Source organism: Macaca fascicularis, chromosome 7, assembly GCF_037993035.2.
Source record: "Macaca fascicularis isolate 582-1 chromosome 7, T2T-MFA8v1.1".
In the NCBI taxonomy this organism is placed as follows: Eukaryota; Metazoa; Chordata; class Mammalia; order Primates; family Cercopithecidae; genus Macaca; species Macaca fascicularis.
In genome coordinates, this window is record NC_088381.1 from 127,899,810 (window position 1) to 127,916,137 (window position 16,328).

General features: G+C 36.6%; 1 protein-coding gene across 1 annotated transcript in view; it reads left to right on the forward strand.

The window, feature by feature from the left end:
• LRRC9 (leucine rich repeat containing 9) overlaps positions 1-15,314 on the forward strand; it is a 142,797-nt gene extending 127,483 nt beyond the window's left edge. Inside the window, exons 30-33 of the mRNA XM_073997473.1 lie at positions 3,506-3,646; positions 8,278-8,422; positions 12,754-12,922; positions 14,037-15,314. Of these exons, the coding sequence (XP_073853574.1) occupies positions 3,506-3,646; positions 8,278-8,422; positions 12,754-12,922; positions 14,037-14,076 (495 nt within the window). The 3' untranslated portion in view covers positions 14,077-15,314. The remainder of the gene's footprint in view (positions 1-3,505; positions 3,647-8,277; positions 8,423-12,753; positions 12,923-14,036) is intronic.
• Positions 15,315-16,328: the final 1,014 nt, after the last annotated feature.

Consider the following 16,328-nt stretch of genomic DNA (forward strand, 5'->3'; position numbering starts at 1 on the left):
CTTTCAATTTACATGTTTTCATTTTGGGATGTTTTTTTGTTTTTTTGTTTTTTTTTTTTTTTTTTTTTTGAGATGGAGTCTGGCTCTGTCACCCAGGCTGGAGTGCAGTGGTGCGATCTTGGCTTACTGCAACTTCCACCTCCCAGGTTCAAATAATTCTCCTGCTTCAGCCTCCTGAGTATCTAGATTTGGTCTTTTGAGGCAATTTTCTATATCTCGTACATGGTCTTCATTCCTTTTCATTCCTTCCCCTGCCCTGCCCCACCCCTGTAAATTTTCAAATAGCAAGTCTTTGAACTCATTGATTCTTTCCTCTGCTTGGTTATTTTGATGTTGAGAGCCTCTAAAGAGGTTTTCAGTTCAGCAAATTTATTTCTTAGTTCTAAGATTTCTATTTGATATTTTTTAATTATTTCAATTCCTTTGTTAAATTTTTCTGATAAATTTCTAAATTGCTTTTCTGAGTTATCTTGGAGACTACTGAATTTTCTTAAAATTACTATTTTGAATTATTGGTCAGAAGCTTGCAAATCACCATCTCTTTAGGGTCAGTCACTGGATTTTTGCTTTAGCCTTTTGGGGAGGTCATGGGTCCCTGTCTACTATTGTTTCTTGTGAGTATACATCTATGTCTTTGCATTGAAATGTTAGTTATCTATTCCAGTTTTCTCTGTCCAGCTTGTTTTGCTTTTTATTAAATATATTTGTTTAGCAAATCTTCACTGTTAGGTTGCTGCCTGCCTTTTGGTTCTGGGTGGGGTGGCACTTTAAGGCCAAGTTCACCTCAGCTCTAGTAACTGGTCAGAGCACTGCCTATCTCAAATGAGGGGCATCCCAAAGGGATTATCCTGACAGTGTGGGAAGGCTTTTTAGGAGCTTGTGACAGGGGACCAGGGGAATGTACCTCCTGCAGCCACTTTTATTTGGCATCTACTTTGGCCAAGTTACAGAGCAGAGTTTCTGGGCTGGGGATGGTAGTCTTGCCTCCCCTGTTTGTCTCTGCCTATTCTCAGAGATATTTCTCCCTTCAGGCAGTCATGATGCTACCCACAGGTTAACACAATGACAGGTCTCCTGCTAGGGAGCCCGAGAAGATGGAGAAGATGACTGATCACCTCCATTTTACTTTTTCCAGGGTATAAACCATGAGTTAAGGGCAGATTTTCTACGCAGTTGGTGTCTGGCAGGATTCTGTGGAGGGGTAGCGGGGCAGGAGGGATCATGTATGTGGAAGGCTGGTTCTCCTGCCATCTACTAAGAGTTTTTCCACTTCTCTGTGGCCCCGGGAACTGTCTTATCCTCATTCTTGAGCTCTGGGTTGTTGCTGGTGAAGATCTCAGCACTGCATATTTGTTTTCTGTTTTTTATTGGGGGTGAGAAGCCAGCTTGTCTCTTTGCTACCATTTTGGAACCAAAATCCTCTTGTGAATTTTTGAAATGTTCATCATATTCATGTTTTTGTCACCTTTTTAATACCTAAAATTGTCCGTTTTTCTTTCTCTTTTTTATTGTTGATGAATCCTGCTACAGGCTTGTCTATTGTAATACTTTATTTAAAGAGCCATATTTTGGCTTCATCAAGTGTGTTATTATTTTGTTTTCTATTTCATTAATTTCCACTCTTTATTATTACCTTCTTTTACTTTGAGTTTGCTTTTCAAAAAAATTATTTTTGGGGGGATGGTGAGACAGGAGGATCTCTTGAGGGCAGGAGTTTGAGACCAGCCTAGACAACATAGCGAGATTTGTCTCCACAAAAAATTTCAAAATTAGCCAGGTGTGGTGGTGTGCAGCTGTAGATCTAGCTACTTGGGAGGTTGAGGTGGGAGAATCACTGGAGTCCAGAAATTCGAGGTTACAGTGAACTGTGACTGTATCACTGCACTTCAGCCTGGGCAACAGGGTGAGACCCTATCTCTTTAAAAGAAAGAAAGAAAGAAAATGAAAGGGAGGGAGGGAGGGAGGGGCGGAAGGAAGGAAGGAAGGAAGGAAGGAAGGAAGGAAGGAAGTCAGTCTTAAGTAGGATACCTAGCTCATTAATTTTCAGTTTCTTTTCAGAATCAGTCAATACATTTTAGGTTATAAACTGCTGCTTTAGCAACATCCTAAAAGTTTTGATATGTAATATTTTACTGCTTCTTATTTCTTAAAATCTACTTCCCAAAGCATTTCTTCTTTAACTCATGAGTTACTGAGGGAGACGTGACTGTCTATATTAATTTCAAATCTATAGAGAATTTCTAGTTATCATTGTCGTTTATTTCTAATGTTATCATAATTTAGTCAGAGAAAACAATCAAAGGAAAACATAAATTTCTTGGTATTTATGAATTCTGCTTTGTGGTCTAGAATCCAATCAAGTTTTTTTTTTTTTTTTTTTTTTACTCGATTTTATGTATTAGCGATCTTTCTCCATTACTGTATATATAATCTACTATATATTTTTTTTTAAGATAGTTTATTCATACTTTCTGGATAGTTTCTTTCTTATTCTGTTTCTTTTTGTTTGCTGCATACTATCTGTGTCAGCAATCCCGAAGATCACTCTCATGATCACAGATTTGCTAGGGGGACTCATGGGACTCAACATATAATTGTACTCATGGCTAAGACTTATTACAGTGACATAATAAGGATACACAGCCAGATGATAAGGGAAGGAGACACAGGGAGATTCTGGTGGAATCCATGGACAGGCTTTCTTATGCTCCTTCTCTTCCACAAGGAGTCACACAGAGCATACTCTTCACACAGTGAGAAAAATGCTGCAACTTGTATGTTATGTTTTTGCCCAAGATAGTCCATTAGAGACTCAGCAGTCAATGATTTTGTTGGGGGATGGTTACACAGGCACCCTTTTCCTATCATGTACCAAAATTCCAGACCCCAGAAAGAAATGAGGTAGAGCATAAATCATATTGTTCGTATTAATAGTCCAGGCACAGTAAACTCCCCTTATCAATTAAGGAATGGTGGGAACACTCACAAAACACCAAATACCTAACACCAGCAACAGCTATCCTTGCAAGCAGACCCTTCTGAAGTTAACAACCTCAAGCCAACTTTGTTATATCCCTCTCAAATTTTTAGAGTAGGTTGATACTATGAAGAGATGGATCATATAGTTCAGTAGGTGTGTGTTGAATTAATTAGATAGCGCCCGTGGGAAAATATAAGTTTCAAAATAGTTACTTTTAAGTGAACTTCCCTAATGTAATCCTATTCATGAGTTTGGATTGCCTGTAGTTAGTGAACAATACTGTTACTTTAAAAGGAGGCTGAACCTCTAAATGGTAGTCATAATTTAAAAAAGAATTATTTATTTGACATAATAGGAAATTGAGTAATTTTTCAAAAAGGTAGCTCATTATCTGTAGTATCTATTACTATAAGTTAGCTATTATTTGTCCTCTTTGTTGCCTATGTTAAATTTCCTTCTCTATACAGGTTAATCTTTGAAATAAAAGTTTTGTGGGAATAAATTGTTATGTTTAACTTTATTCAGATTTGTAGAAAAATGCTACATCGCCACATGCTCATATTTCGACTGCCTAACTTACAGATGTTAGATGGAAGTCCTGTGAATTCAGATGATAGGGCAAAAGCTGAATTTCACCTCGCTGAACTACAAGCAAAGAAAAATTCGGTAATAATTATATTATTTACAATTTTCCTTCTGAAGCACATTAATTATTAGTAAATGAACATTTTATTATATCTTTTGATTCAAATGTTTAAACCTATGGTGTTTTTGATGAGGATGATCTTAGTATCTATTTAGTGATTACTATCAAAGGCAGCTTGATTTGGTGAATAGAGCATGCGTGCACACACACATACACACACATACATATATAAGTCAGGGAACATCCTTTTCTTAATAGCATACTTCATACTCTGACATAAGGGAAGTTATTTAATATTTGTATGCTCAATATGTCAGATGAGGCTAGAACATAGGAAACTATAACATATCACTTTCATAAATAGAAACTAACAATAAAACTATTTCCATTTAGGCACACAGAAAGGGAAGGAAGGAATTCTGAACTCAACTCTCTGGATTGTGTAGTTTATCTAAGAAAGGAGATGTGTCCCTCTATCTGTGTGTTTTGTCAGGATAATTGGGCTTTTTACTCAGGAGCCCTAAAATGTATCTGATCATGGTAGGAAAGAGATTAAAAGAGAGAAGAAATAATAAAAGCATGTCATTTGAAAATTCCGTCTTTGACCACCTAGTTTCTTCATGACCATCTTCTAAAAACTAAATTTAACACAGAAAATCTATGGTTTTTGAACAGAGAGGTCACATTGTTAGAATGCTGTGGTTTGAGAAAAAAGAGGCTGGAAGGGGAAGGGAAACCAGCCAAGAGAGATGTTATGAAGACCTGGACCACAGTAGAGAATATAAATGAATCTCTGATGTAAGTGAAAACCAGAAACCAAGGACATTAGAGTCCATGAACAGAGGTGACTTTAAAAACATTATACTGAATAGGAAAGAGCTAGGACTACCATACATGCTCTAACGGACTTTCACTGAACTCACCAGATTAATTCCAGTGACACTCCCAATTCTAGAACACACTCAACTTTTGATACTTGAGGCTCCTCTCTAGTCCACTTCTGCCTTCAGCAGTACATTCATATACTTATCAAGAGCTAACTGTATGTCAGTTCTTTTTATTTTAAACAAACACAGGAACTCTAAGTGCAAATTTTAAATTATTATTTCTATTTGTCTATGAAAACCAAATGGAATACTTTGGAAAGTCTGGATAAAGAGCACTCTCTGTCTCCTCACCCCTTCCAACACCCTCCCCCATAGGATCAAATTAGATGTGGGAGAAAAAAACAAAATATGAAGAAAATGATAAAGATGCAGAGAAAACATGTAAGGAAATTATTTTTAAAAGCTAGACAAATTCAAAGTTCGGATCTTTTCCACATGCCTTTAAATTCTCACTACTTTAAAGAAACCAAAACTGGAAATTGTAGACAAAATAAGATTATGATGTTTCCAAAAACAATCACATAAAAAATACCAATCAAGGGACCCTTGCCTACAGAAAAAGCCTTGGTCCTTCATCAAAAGATTGATGAATGCATGTACTTTTACATATATTTTTAAGATGAATATCAATTAGACAATGATTCCCCTACTTTTTTTTTTTTTTTTTTTTTTTAGACGAAATCTCGCGCTGTTGCCCAGGCTGAAGTGCAGTGGCATGATCTTGGCTCACTATAACCTCTGCCTCCCGAGTTCAATTGATTCTCCTGCCTCAGCCTCCCGAGTAGCTGGGACTACAGGCATGTGCCACCATACCAGGCTAATTTTTGTATTTTTAGTAGAGATGAGATTTCACCATGTTGGCCAGGCTAGTGGCAAACTCCCGACCTTGGGCAGTCCACCCACCTTGACCTCCCAAAGTGCTGGGATTACAGGCTTGAGCCACTACACCCAGCCCCCTTACTTTTTTATTAACTCTTTTAAAATTAATCTTGACATTTTTTGATTAACCAAAGGGCTTCTATTATAGGTCAAAGTGGCTACAGAGACTTGTGTGACTTAAAAAGTTATACAATGTTTTAAAAAGATTATTTAGTTTAGGCAAAGGAAATTGATTCATTTATGGACTATATCTACAAATTTTTTTCTAAAAACTATGGTTTCCAAAAAGAAATTTAGCCATTGATCTATATGATGTAACAAAAAAAGTGCATCATTTAATGCCATCTACTCAAATCCTTGTCACAGGCCCCAGTCTTTCAAAAGAGAGCAAATGGTCAAATAAAATTTAGTTCAGTGATTTAAGATGATTTCTTTCCTTTTCCCTTTTTTATATTCCTGAAGCAGGTCACTTCTTGAAAAATGTATGCCACCTGTATTAGTTTCATATTGCTGCTACAACAAATTACCACAAATTTAGTGGCTTAAAATAACATACTGTCTTACAGTTTTGAAGGTCAGGAGTCTGAAAACCGGTATTAAAGGACTAAAATTAAAAATACTTGCAGGGGCCAGGCTTGGCGGCTCATGCCTATAATTCCACCACTCTGGGAAGCTGAGGCAGGTGGATCACTTGAGCCCATGAGTTCGAGTGCAGCCTGGGCAACATGGCAAAACCCTGTCTCTACAAAAAAAAAAAGAATTAGCCAGGCATGATGGCACATGTCTGTAGTACCAGCTAGTCAGGAGGCTAAGGTGGGAGGATTTCTTGAGCCTGGGAGGTGATGGTTGCAGTGAGCCAAGATCGTGACAATGCACTCCAGCTTGGGTAAAAAAGCAAGACCCTGTCTTGGGGAAAAAAAAAAAAAAAAAAAGATTGGCAGGGCTGCATTTTTTCTGGAAGCTCTAGGAGAGAATTTACTCTTTGCCATTACCAGCATCTAGAGGCCATCTGCATTCTTTGTCTTTTGGCTGTCATCCAGCAATGCCATCACTTAGACCTCTGCTTCCATGATCACTTCCCCTTCTCTCTGACCTTCTGCCTCCTTCTACCTCGATAATTCAGGATAATTTCCCCATCTCAAAACCCTTAATCACACCTGCAAAGTACTTTGCCATGTAAGGCAAGGTTCACAGGTTTTGGGAATTAGGATGTAGATATGTTTGGGGGAGGGGCATTATTCTTCCTGCCATACCACTTATGTGAGGGCTCCAGTGAAAGACCTACGAAATTACCATATAAAAATTCATAAATTCTGTTTTAAGGTAATGCAGGCTAAATTGAAAAGACATAAAATAACCACTTAGAACTTTGACGATCGCAGTTTTCATATAAAATTCTTTAAACGTTGGTTTAATTTAGCATTTAATTTGGCATAACTCAAAATTCAACCAATAATTAATACTTTACTAAGGGGTTTGTTTGTTGGCTGTTCTTTTCTATTTATCATATAGTGAACTCAAATATTCCCCTTACAGTACTATGATGTCATCTTCAGTTATTCTAGATACATATTCTTGCTATTTAAATCAGTGCTATACATAGGAATTTAACCATCTTTCCACTTAGTTATTCTGTATGTAAATACTTCATTAAAATTATTTTTTATTTGTCTATATATGGTTAGTAAAATAAAGGGGGTATTTGAAATCTTTATTTTAGAGAATTTTTTTTAGATTCAACACTAATTATTTTCAGGACTAGAACAAAATCAAGCCATTATTTCTTTTAACTAGCTGTTCAGGAGACTCAAGTCGAGAAAACTTCTGAAGTTTATCAGTCAAATGTGTTTGTCTTTGTCTTAGTTGCTACTGGCCTTTCTTTTTAACAGCAAATATGGAGGAAATAAATGAAATCTAAAGTTCTTTTAAACCAAAATATTTTGGGGGTTTAGTTTCAGAAGAAAATTTGACAGCATTCTAGATTAGTGATGGGAAGAAACTCCCAGAAAGGAATTCATTAGGGAATTTAGGACTGACCAGCTTTAGTAAAAGGACTAATAATACCTTAGCATTCATTATAAAGCAGCATTCTTGGTAACACTTACTGAAGTATGAGATTAAATAGGTAATTTTACACAAACAGAAAAGGCCTCCATCTCTAAATAAGCTGAATCGTACGTTCAGAATTCACACGTATAAACAAGGTCAGTCTTAATGAAAGCAGAGAAGGCATACATTTCTAGGGGAAGCAAGAGTCTCCTGCCTAAAATATTTTTCTCCTCTATTTGCTGATTCCTGAAATTCTTAAAAAAGTCCCTTATTCCTCAGCAGGTGTGAAATGTAAATACTATTTAGAGAGTTTTACTACATTCACTAAAATTGATTATCATAAGATGCTTTTCTTAACTCCCATTATATTTACTGTTTGTTCTGAAAACTAATTAACTGCAAGTCATCTGATTAGGTAATGTGAAAAATATAAAGATTTCGAAAAACAACTTTTACCTTCCAGAAATTCTATTCACACAAAAAAAGAAAAAGTATTACAATGGGGAAGTTTTAATTCTTATGTTCTTAGTTCCATACTTACCTTGTTAAGACTCTTTGGAAAGGGCGAGTTGCTGTTAAGCACTAGATTCTAATGATGGTACAATGCAGTCTGAAAAAAAAAAAAAAAGAACACAAGGTTCTGAGGGAGGTTTACTCCCCAAAAAGCTCTGCTGATTTTACAGGTTTTACCTAGTACCAATTCTGAGTTTAGGCAAGCAGGTAGCTCCTGACTAAAAAAAAAACGTTGATTGTCAACTCAGACTTATTATAAGGATTAAGCCTATTGATCTGAGTTTTGGAGATGAGATGTTATTAACTTTTATTTTATTATGTAGCTTATTCCTGTTACCCACTGTCCTATGGATGGCAGATCATTTGGCCAAGTGAAAACTCCTCCCATAAAGGTAACAAATGTAATTCTGCCTAGTGGATTCAGCCATTGCTTGGGATCTGACGTCACTTTAACTCCTGAAGTTGAAGGTATTTTGACAAAGAATTTCAGATAGAATGTAAAAGAATCACTTCATTTGAAATAAAAATATCACTTTAATTTCTAATATTACTTAAAATTCCTTTTCACTTACATTTCCTAAAATTGCATGTTTGTTCAAGTTTCCTGTGGCCATTTTGATTTCAGAGATTATAGTTTTATTATTTTTAGTTTTATTATAGCTTTTTTTGTACTCAGCTACTAGTATGTTGTGACTAAACATTTGCTTACTTGCAATGTGAACTTTGTGATACTTGAACAGTTATTTCCTGACATATCTTTCCAAAGCTTTTATTTCATTTCATGGATGTCAAAGCAAACAACTACTAAAAGCAGTTCATTAGTGCATCCTGCTAAAAGTGGAAATCAGAGGTGTAAAAGCATAACAGAATCCTGGGGTACAAAGGATATTTTGCAGAGAGATCTCACTTTCCTCTTGAAATCATAAGAAAATATTCATTAAGCAAATACTAGAGAAGAGCTTCAAGAGGTGGAGTTTTAAAACAGGTAGTATATTAAAAGAACAAGCATGGAAGCGGTTTATTCTCCTGTATAAGTTTTAGTTCAAGTTTGGAATAAGCCTGTTCCCTAATTCCACATCTTTTCTGGTTATCATTTTGGCAAAATTGGGGGTAACTACTCCTTCTCTGAGGGCTTACCTCTTCCATTCCTTCTGACTTCTCATTTGACCTCAGACCACTCTTAGACAATAAAACTGAACATCACAATAATTATAAAATGATCTAAGAGCCTACTATAAAAAATAGCAGATTGTTCCATGTGTTTAAAGTTTTTTAAAGAAACCCAGTAAAAAACAAACCAGCATAATTTACTCCATTAAGATGTTATATTTTGTCTCATTTTTCATACTTATATGTCATTATGACTTCCAGGTTTTAATAACAATGAAGATTGTTATGCTTTTGTCTACAACAAAGATTGTTATGCTTTTGTCTACAGTAAAATTGGGCATACCAAATTGTTATTACCTCGTTAACAGAACAAAGTCATCTTCAGGAATGTCATTATCTTTTTATATTTTTTAATAGTTTAACCCTGAATTCATCTTCATAACTTACTTCTCAGATACTAACTTACTTCTCAGGTAAAAGCATACTTTGTCTTACTGCATTTCACAGATACTGAGTTTTTTACAAATTGTAGGTTTGTGACAACCCTGCATCAAGCAAGTCTATTGATGCCATGTTTCCAACAACATGTGCTCACTTTGTGTCTTTATCACATTTTGGTAATTCTCTTACTATTTCAAACTTTTTCATTATTATTATATTTGTTATGGTGATCTGTGATCAGTAATCTTTTTAAGTCAATTAATAACCCTATAATGACCTCTAAGGAAGGAAGAATCTCACATCTCTCACTTTAAATCAAAAGCTAGAAATGATTAAGCTTAGTGAGGAAGCCATGTTGAAAGCCAAGACAGGTTGAAAGTTAGGCCTTTTGTATCAAATAGATAGCCAAGCTGTGAATGCAAAGGAAAAATTCTTGAAGGAAATTAAAAATGCGACTCCAAGGAACACATGGATGATAAGAGATTGAAACAATCTTATTGCTTATATGGATAAAGTGGTCTGGATAAGATATCAACCAGTCACAACATTCCCTTAAGCCAAAGCCTAATCCAGAGACCCTAAATCTCTTCAAGTCTATGAAGGCTGAAAGTGGTGAGAAAGCTGCAGAAGAGACGTTTGAAGCTAGCAAAGGCTGCTTCATGAGGTTTAAGGAAAGAATCATGAACTATTGTATCAGACAACATAAAAGTGTAAGGTGAAGCAGCAAGTGCTGATATAGAAGCGGCTGCAAGTTATCCAGAAGATCTAGCTAGGATCATTGATGAAAGTGGCTATACTAAAAAAGAGATTTTCAATGTAAATGAAACAGCTTTACAGAAGAAGATGCCATCTAGGACCTTCATAGCTAGAAAGGAGAAGTCAATGTCTGGCTTCAAAGCTTCAAAGGACAGTCTGACTGTCTTGTTAGGGGCTAGTGCAGCTGGTGACTTTAAGTTGAATACATTGCTCAACTTAAATAAACCATTGCTCAACCATTGTAAAACTCCTAGGGCTCTTAAGAATTATGTTAAATCTACTGTGTCTATGCTCTATCAATCTATGCTCTATCAATGTACAAAGCTTGAATAACAGCACATCTGTTTACAGCATGGTTTACTAAGTATTTTAGCTGACTATGGAGACCTAGTGCTGAGAAAAAGATTGCTTTCCGAAGACTACTGCTCACTGACAATGCACCTAGTCACCTACTAACTCTGATGGAGAAGTACAAAGAGATGAATGTTGTTTTCATGCCTGCTAACACAACATCCATGCTGCAGCCAATGGATCAAGGAGTAATTTCAAGTATTATGATTTAAGAAATATATTTTGTAAGGCTGTTCTAACTACCATAGATAGTGATTCCTGGCCGGGAGTGGTGGCTCACGCTTGCAATCCCAGCACTTTGGGAGACCGAGGCAGATCACAAGGTCAGGAGATCGAGACCATCCTGGCTAACACGGTGAAACCCCATCTCTACTAAAAATACAAAAAAATTAGCCAGGCGAGGTGGTGGGCACCTGTAGTCCCAGCTACTCGGGAGGCTGAGGCAGAAGAATGGCGTGAACCCAGAAGGCAGAGCTTGCAGTGAGCCGAGATCACGCCACTGCACTCCAGCCTGGGCGACAGAGCAAGACTCTGTCTCAAAAAATAAAATAAAATAAAATAAAACAAAATAAAATAGTGATTCCTCTGATGGATATGGGCAAAGTAAATTGAAGACCTTCTGGAAAGGATTCACCATTTTAGACGCCATTAAAAACATTTTTAATTCATGAGAGGAGGTCAAAATAGCAACCCTAATGGGAGTCTGGATGACTTTGAGGGGTTCAGGACTTCAGTGAAGGAAGTAACTGCAGATGTGTGGAAACAGCAAGAGAACTAGAAGTGGAGCCTGAAGATGTGACTGAATTGCTGCAATCTCATGATCAAACTTGAATGGATGAGGAGTTGCTTCTTATGGATGAGCAAAGAAAGTGGTTTCTTGAGATGGAATTTACTCCTGGTGAAATGCTGTGAACACTGTAGAAATGACAACAAAGGATTTAGAATATTACAAACTTAGTTGATGGAGCAGTGGCAGAGTTTGAGAGAACTGACTCCAATTTTGAAAGACTACTGTGGGGAAAGTGCTATCAAACATCACGTTGTACACAGAAATCTTTCATGAAGGGAAGACTTGATCTATGCAGCAAACTCCATTGTTGTATTATGTTAAGAAATTGCCACAGTCATCCCAGCCTTCAGCAGCCACCACCCTGATTGGTCAGCAGCCAACAACACTGAGACAAGACCCTCCAACAGCAAAAAGATTACAACTCGCTGAAGGTTCACATGTTCATTAGCATTTTTTAGCAATAAAGTTTTTTTTTTTTTTTTTTTTGAGACGGAGTCTCGCTCTGCCGCCCAGGCTGGAGTGCAGTGGCCGGATCTCAGCTCACTGCAGGCTCCGCCTCCCGGGTTCACGCAATTCTCCTGCCTCAGCCTCCCCAGTAGCTGGGACTACAGGCGCCCGCCACCTCGCCCGGCTAGTTTTTTTTTTTTTTTGTATTTTTTTAGTAGAGACGGGGTTTCACCGTGTCAGCCAGGATGGTCTCGATCTCCTGACCTCGTGATCCGCCCGCCTCGGCCTCCCAAAGTGCTGGGATTACAGGCTTGAGCCACCGCGCCCGGCCGCAATAAAGTATTTTTAAATTAAGGTATGTACAGTGTTTTTTTAAAACATAATGCTTCTGCACACTTAATAGACTACACTATAGTTGTAAACATAACTTTTGTATGTCCTGGGAAACCAAAAAAATGTATGTGACTCACTTTATCGCAATGGTCTGGAACCACACCCACAGTATTTTCGAGGTATGCCCGCTACTTTCTTCAAGATTTGTTATGTGCTGAAAAAGTCCTGCAATCTCTTTCCTATTTTTTGACTGTGCTGCCCCAATTTTTAAAAGTATAATCACTTTATCTGCACATTTATTATAGCATGCAGGTCTGGATATTTATATGTTTAAAATATTATCTAGGAAAAATCAAACTGATTCACTACCTCACAGAAATTTAAGCCACATCAAGTGCTAAAAATACATCCTAATTCTATATTTTTATTTGAAATTTTAAACTCACTTTATGAAACATGTATAGCATATATTCAGCTGAAGGACAACCAAACTATATTGCTTAATGCTTATGTTAATGTTTCCCACTGTTTCATAATTTTAATTTTTCAAATTTCTAATTTCTAATTTCAGACAAAAAAAACAAGAATGCTGGGATTCTGACAAATAATCCTCGGAGCATCCATGCAGAAATAGCTTTCCAGCAACTCAGAGGGATAGGTATCTCTCCATCTGTTTTATCACATCAGAATATTGCATCTCCGACTGCACAAATATACCAGAGCAACCAAGATGAGAGAAGGTAAAGCTATTTTCTCTGTGTCTTAATATTTCTCATCATTAAAAAAGTACTCTCCATATTTGCTAGTCATGTATAAAAACAAGAAATATTGTTATGTACTCATATATTTACTCTGGGAACTAGAAAAAAACTGTCAGATAGCATAAGGCTTCTTAATTACCACATTCACCAAACCTTTCCCAAAGTCCGGTGTATTTACATAATAATTGAAAAAGGCTGAGAAATGGCTATGAAGGTCAAATAATTCAGAGTACTAGTGCTCACTAGTGAGGGAACAATGAAATAGCTACATGGGAACTACTTTAATTGCATCCTCTACCAACTCTGCTCACTGAATTTGCAAAGCAGTTCGCTTTAAACAGCAGATAAATTCAACTCTCTGAAATCGTGAAGGCTAAGAATTTTGTAAATTCTTCCAATTTCTTTAAAATTCCTACTTGCCTCCTTCTCCAGTCTGAATCTAGCCTTAGAGCCCAGCTCAAAGCCTAAGAACCTTGCTAGTTCTCATTAAGAATACACTCTTCTGCTCAACACTTGACTTCTTAGAGTCCACCTGTCCCCCATTTTCCTGGCATCCATGCTCCTGCTCATCTGTTAAAATGACCTACTCCAGCAGCAGATCTAGCTCTTGCTGCACTGACTCTTCCTGATGTAATCAGCCATGTCCCACTGAGTCCACAGTTTTTGTTTGTTTGTTTGTTTGTTTGTTTTGAGACAGAGTTTCACTCTTGTTTTCCAGGCTGGAGTACAATGGCACAATCTTGGCTCACTGCAACCTCCACCTCTTGGGTTCAAGCAATTCTCCTGCCTCAGCCTCCTGAGTAGCCGGGATTACAGGCATGTGCCGCCATGCCCGGCCAATTTTTAGTAGAGACAGGGTTTCACCATGTTGGCCAGGCTGGTCTTGAACTCCTGACCTCAGGTGATCCACCTGCCTCAGTCTCCCAAAGTGCTGGGATTACAGGCGTGAGCCACCACTGGGATCATTTTATCTTTTTGAAATTGCACACATCTAAAATACAGAAATTATTTATTGCAGAATTACCTTAAGTTAGCTGATCCATTACAAAATTAAGTCACCACTATTCGACTAATTAAATCTTACTTCTTGCAGAATTTCTGGGAGCAACTTTCCAAGATCAAATCGAATGTAACTGCCTAAAGAGAAATGAGCATACACCAAGAAACTTAACTGTTTAGTAGTTGTACAAAAACTAGCTGACAGTGGTCAGTTAAAAAAAGAAAAAAAAGATAATCATGTTACTTAAGTTACTGAAGCACTTCAGTTCCATATGAAGATAATCTATTACCCTTCATGAACTTGATTTAATATCACCTCTCTTAAACTTTCTTTATGGTTATCTTCAGTTATTTGTTTAAATTTCTATATCATAAAAATCATGAACTATTACATCAGACAACAATCTGAAAAGATAAAAGTGACATGAAACAAAGTCCAGAGAACTGAATGCTTAGTTCTGGTATTAGAAACATTTAGTCATGAAACGTCATTATGGCATGTCATAGGAAGATACTAAGAAAAGATAACTTTAGGAAATAGGCATACTTTCATTTGTAGAGTATCTATTCATTTGCGATTACATAAAACTAAAGCACATTTCTTACCAAACACAACTATTACTAAAGCAAGATGAGTTTTGCTAGTTGAACTACAGATTGGTTTTTAGGACTGTATTTTTTTTTAAAAATACCCTCAAACCAGATCTGCCCTCAAAACTGTTTAGAGATACAAATTGTGGGCATCAATAGTAGTTTCTAAATGTGGCTAACTATGGGTGCAACCAGTCCTTCATGCTCTAAGAATAAAAAAAGAGCCCGATTTCATATACAAATCACTAATTACACCTACAGTGATATAATTTTACAAGTAGTTTCAGGTTGAAGAGAACACGTATCCAAACTGAGTGGACACATTTAAAAATATGACCTTCGATAATTATATTTCACCAAAAAGAACTTTTCTAAACTATTACATTGCATAGTACTAGGACATATCACAAATTAATCAAATGTGGTTATGAATTTGTTCGTTACAGTTATTTAAATTGATAACCAAATTGCCAGTCATATTTTGATGTAAATGAGCTCCATGATTCATGAAGTATTCTATTTAAAATGTTAAAGTTATTGGTTCAACAGTACATGTAGTTTCATAATATTTTATACTTTTCTTACACGAAAATAAATTACTTTAACTAAAATATGTAGACTTTATAATCTGTCTGGAAATAGTTTTAAAGGTATTTTGGAGATGATATAATTCCAATGTCTATGCAACAATTTTGTATTTTTATTTTTTAAATGTTGTATGTCTATAATTTAATCATGTAATATTTAAAATTTCAAACCTAATTACAGATTGATTTTGCTCTTCGTAATGTGTGGTTTTTAAACAACTATTACACTTAGATGGAAATAGGATCTTTTGTTTAAAAACAACTGTGCAGTTCTTAAGATGTCCAGAAGATGTCTTTGTTGCCCTTTAGTTTTGACAACTGCTTTCATTACAGTGTTGTGACAGTCTACTCTTCACTATTTATTACTAAATTGGCACATCTGTTTTTTTCTTTTATGATCACATATACATTAAATGCTGAAAATGTTACTTTTATAATGGAAAGTGTCTTAAAATAACTAAGTGGGAAAATAAATGTAATAGGTTTCACTGCAGAAAAATGTTCAGAATAGAAATACATAAAGCAGAAAAAACATAACTTACACTGTATTCACTTACCATTTTGGCATATTTTCTCTTAGCCATATTTCCTATGGACTTTTAATATATTTGAGATCTTCATGTGATTTTTATGTACATATTGTTAAATTTTGAGCTATTTATAATTCTTATAAATTGTTAATTAAATTTCATCTGAGTGGGGTGTGGTGGCTCACACCTGTAATCCCACACTTTAGGAGGCCGAGGCAGGCAGGCAGATCACAAAGTCAGAAGTTCAAGATCAGCCTGGCCAATATGGTGAAACCCCATCTCTACTAAAAATACAAAAATTAGCCAGGCATGGTGGTGCGCACCTGTAGTCCCAGCTACTAGGGAGGCTGAGGCAGACGAATTGAGCGAGACTCCATCTCAAAAAAAAAAGAAAATTCATCTAAATTTCTGAGTAGCTGGGATTATACCACCATGTCAGATGCAGTGGCTCACGCCTGTAATCCCAGCACTTTGGGAGGCCAAGGTGGGCGGATCACCTGAGGTCAGGAGTTCAAGACCAGCCTGGCCAACAAGGCAAAGTCCCATCTCTACGAAAAATACAAAAATTAACTTGGAATGGTGGCACACACCTGTAATCCCAGCTACTCAGGAGGCTAAGGCAGGAGAATTGCTTGAACCAGGGAGGCACAGATTGCAGTGAGCTGAGATGGCACCACT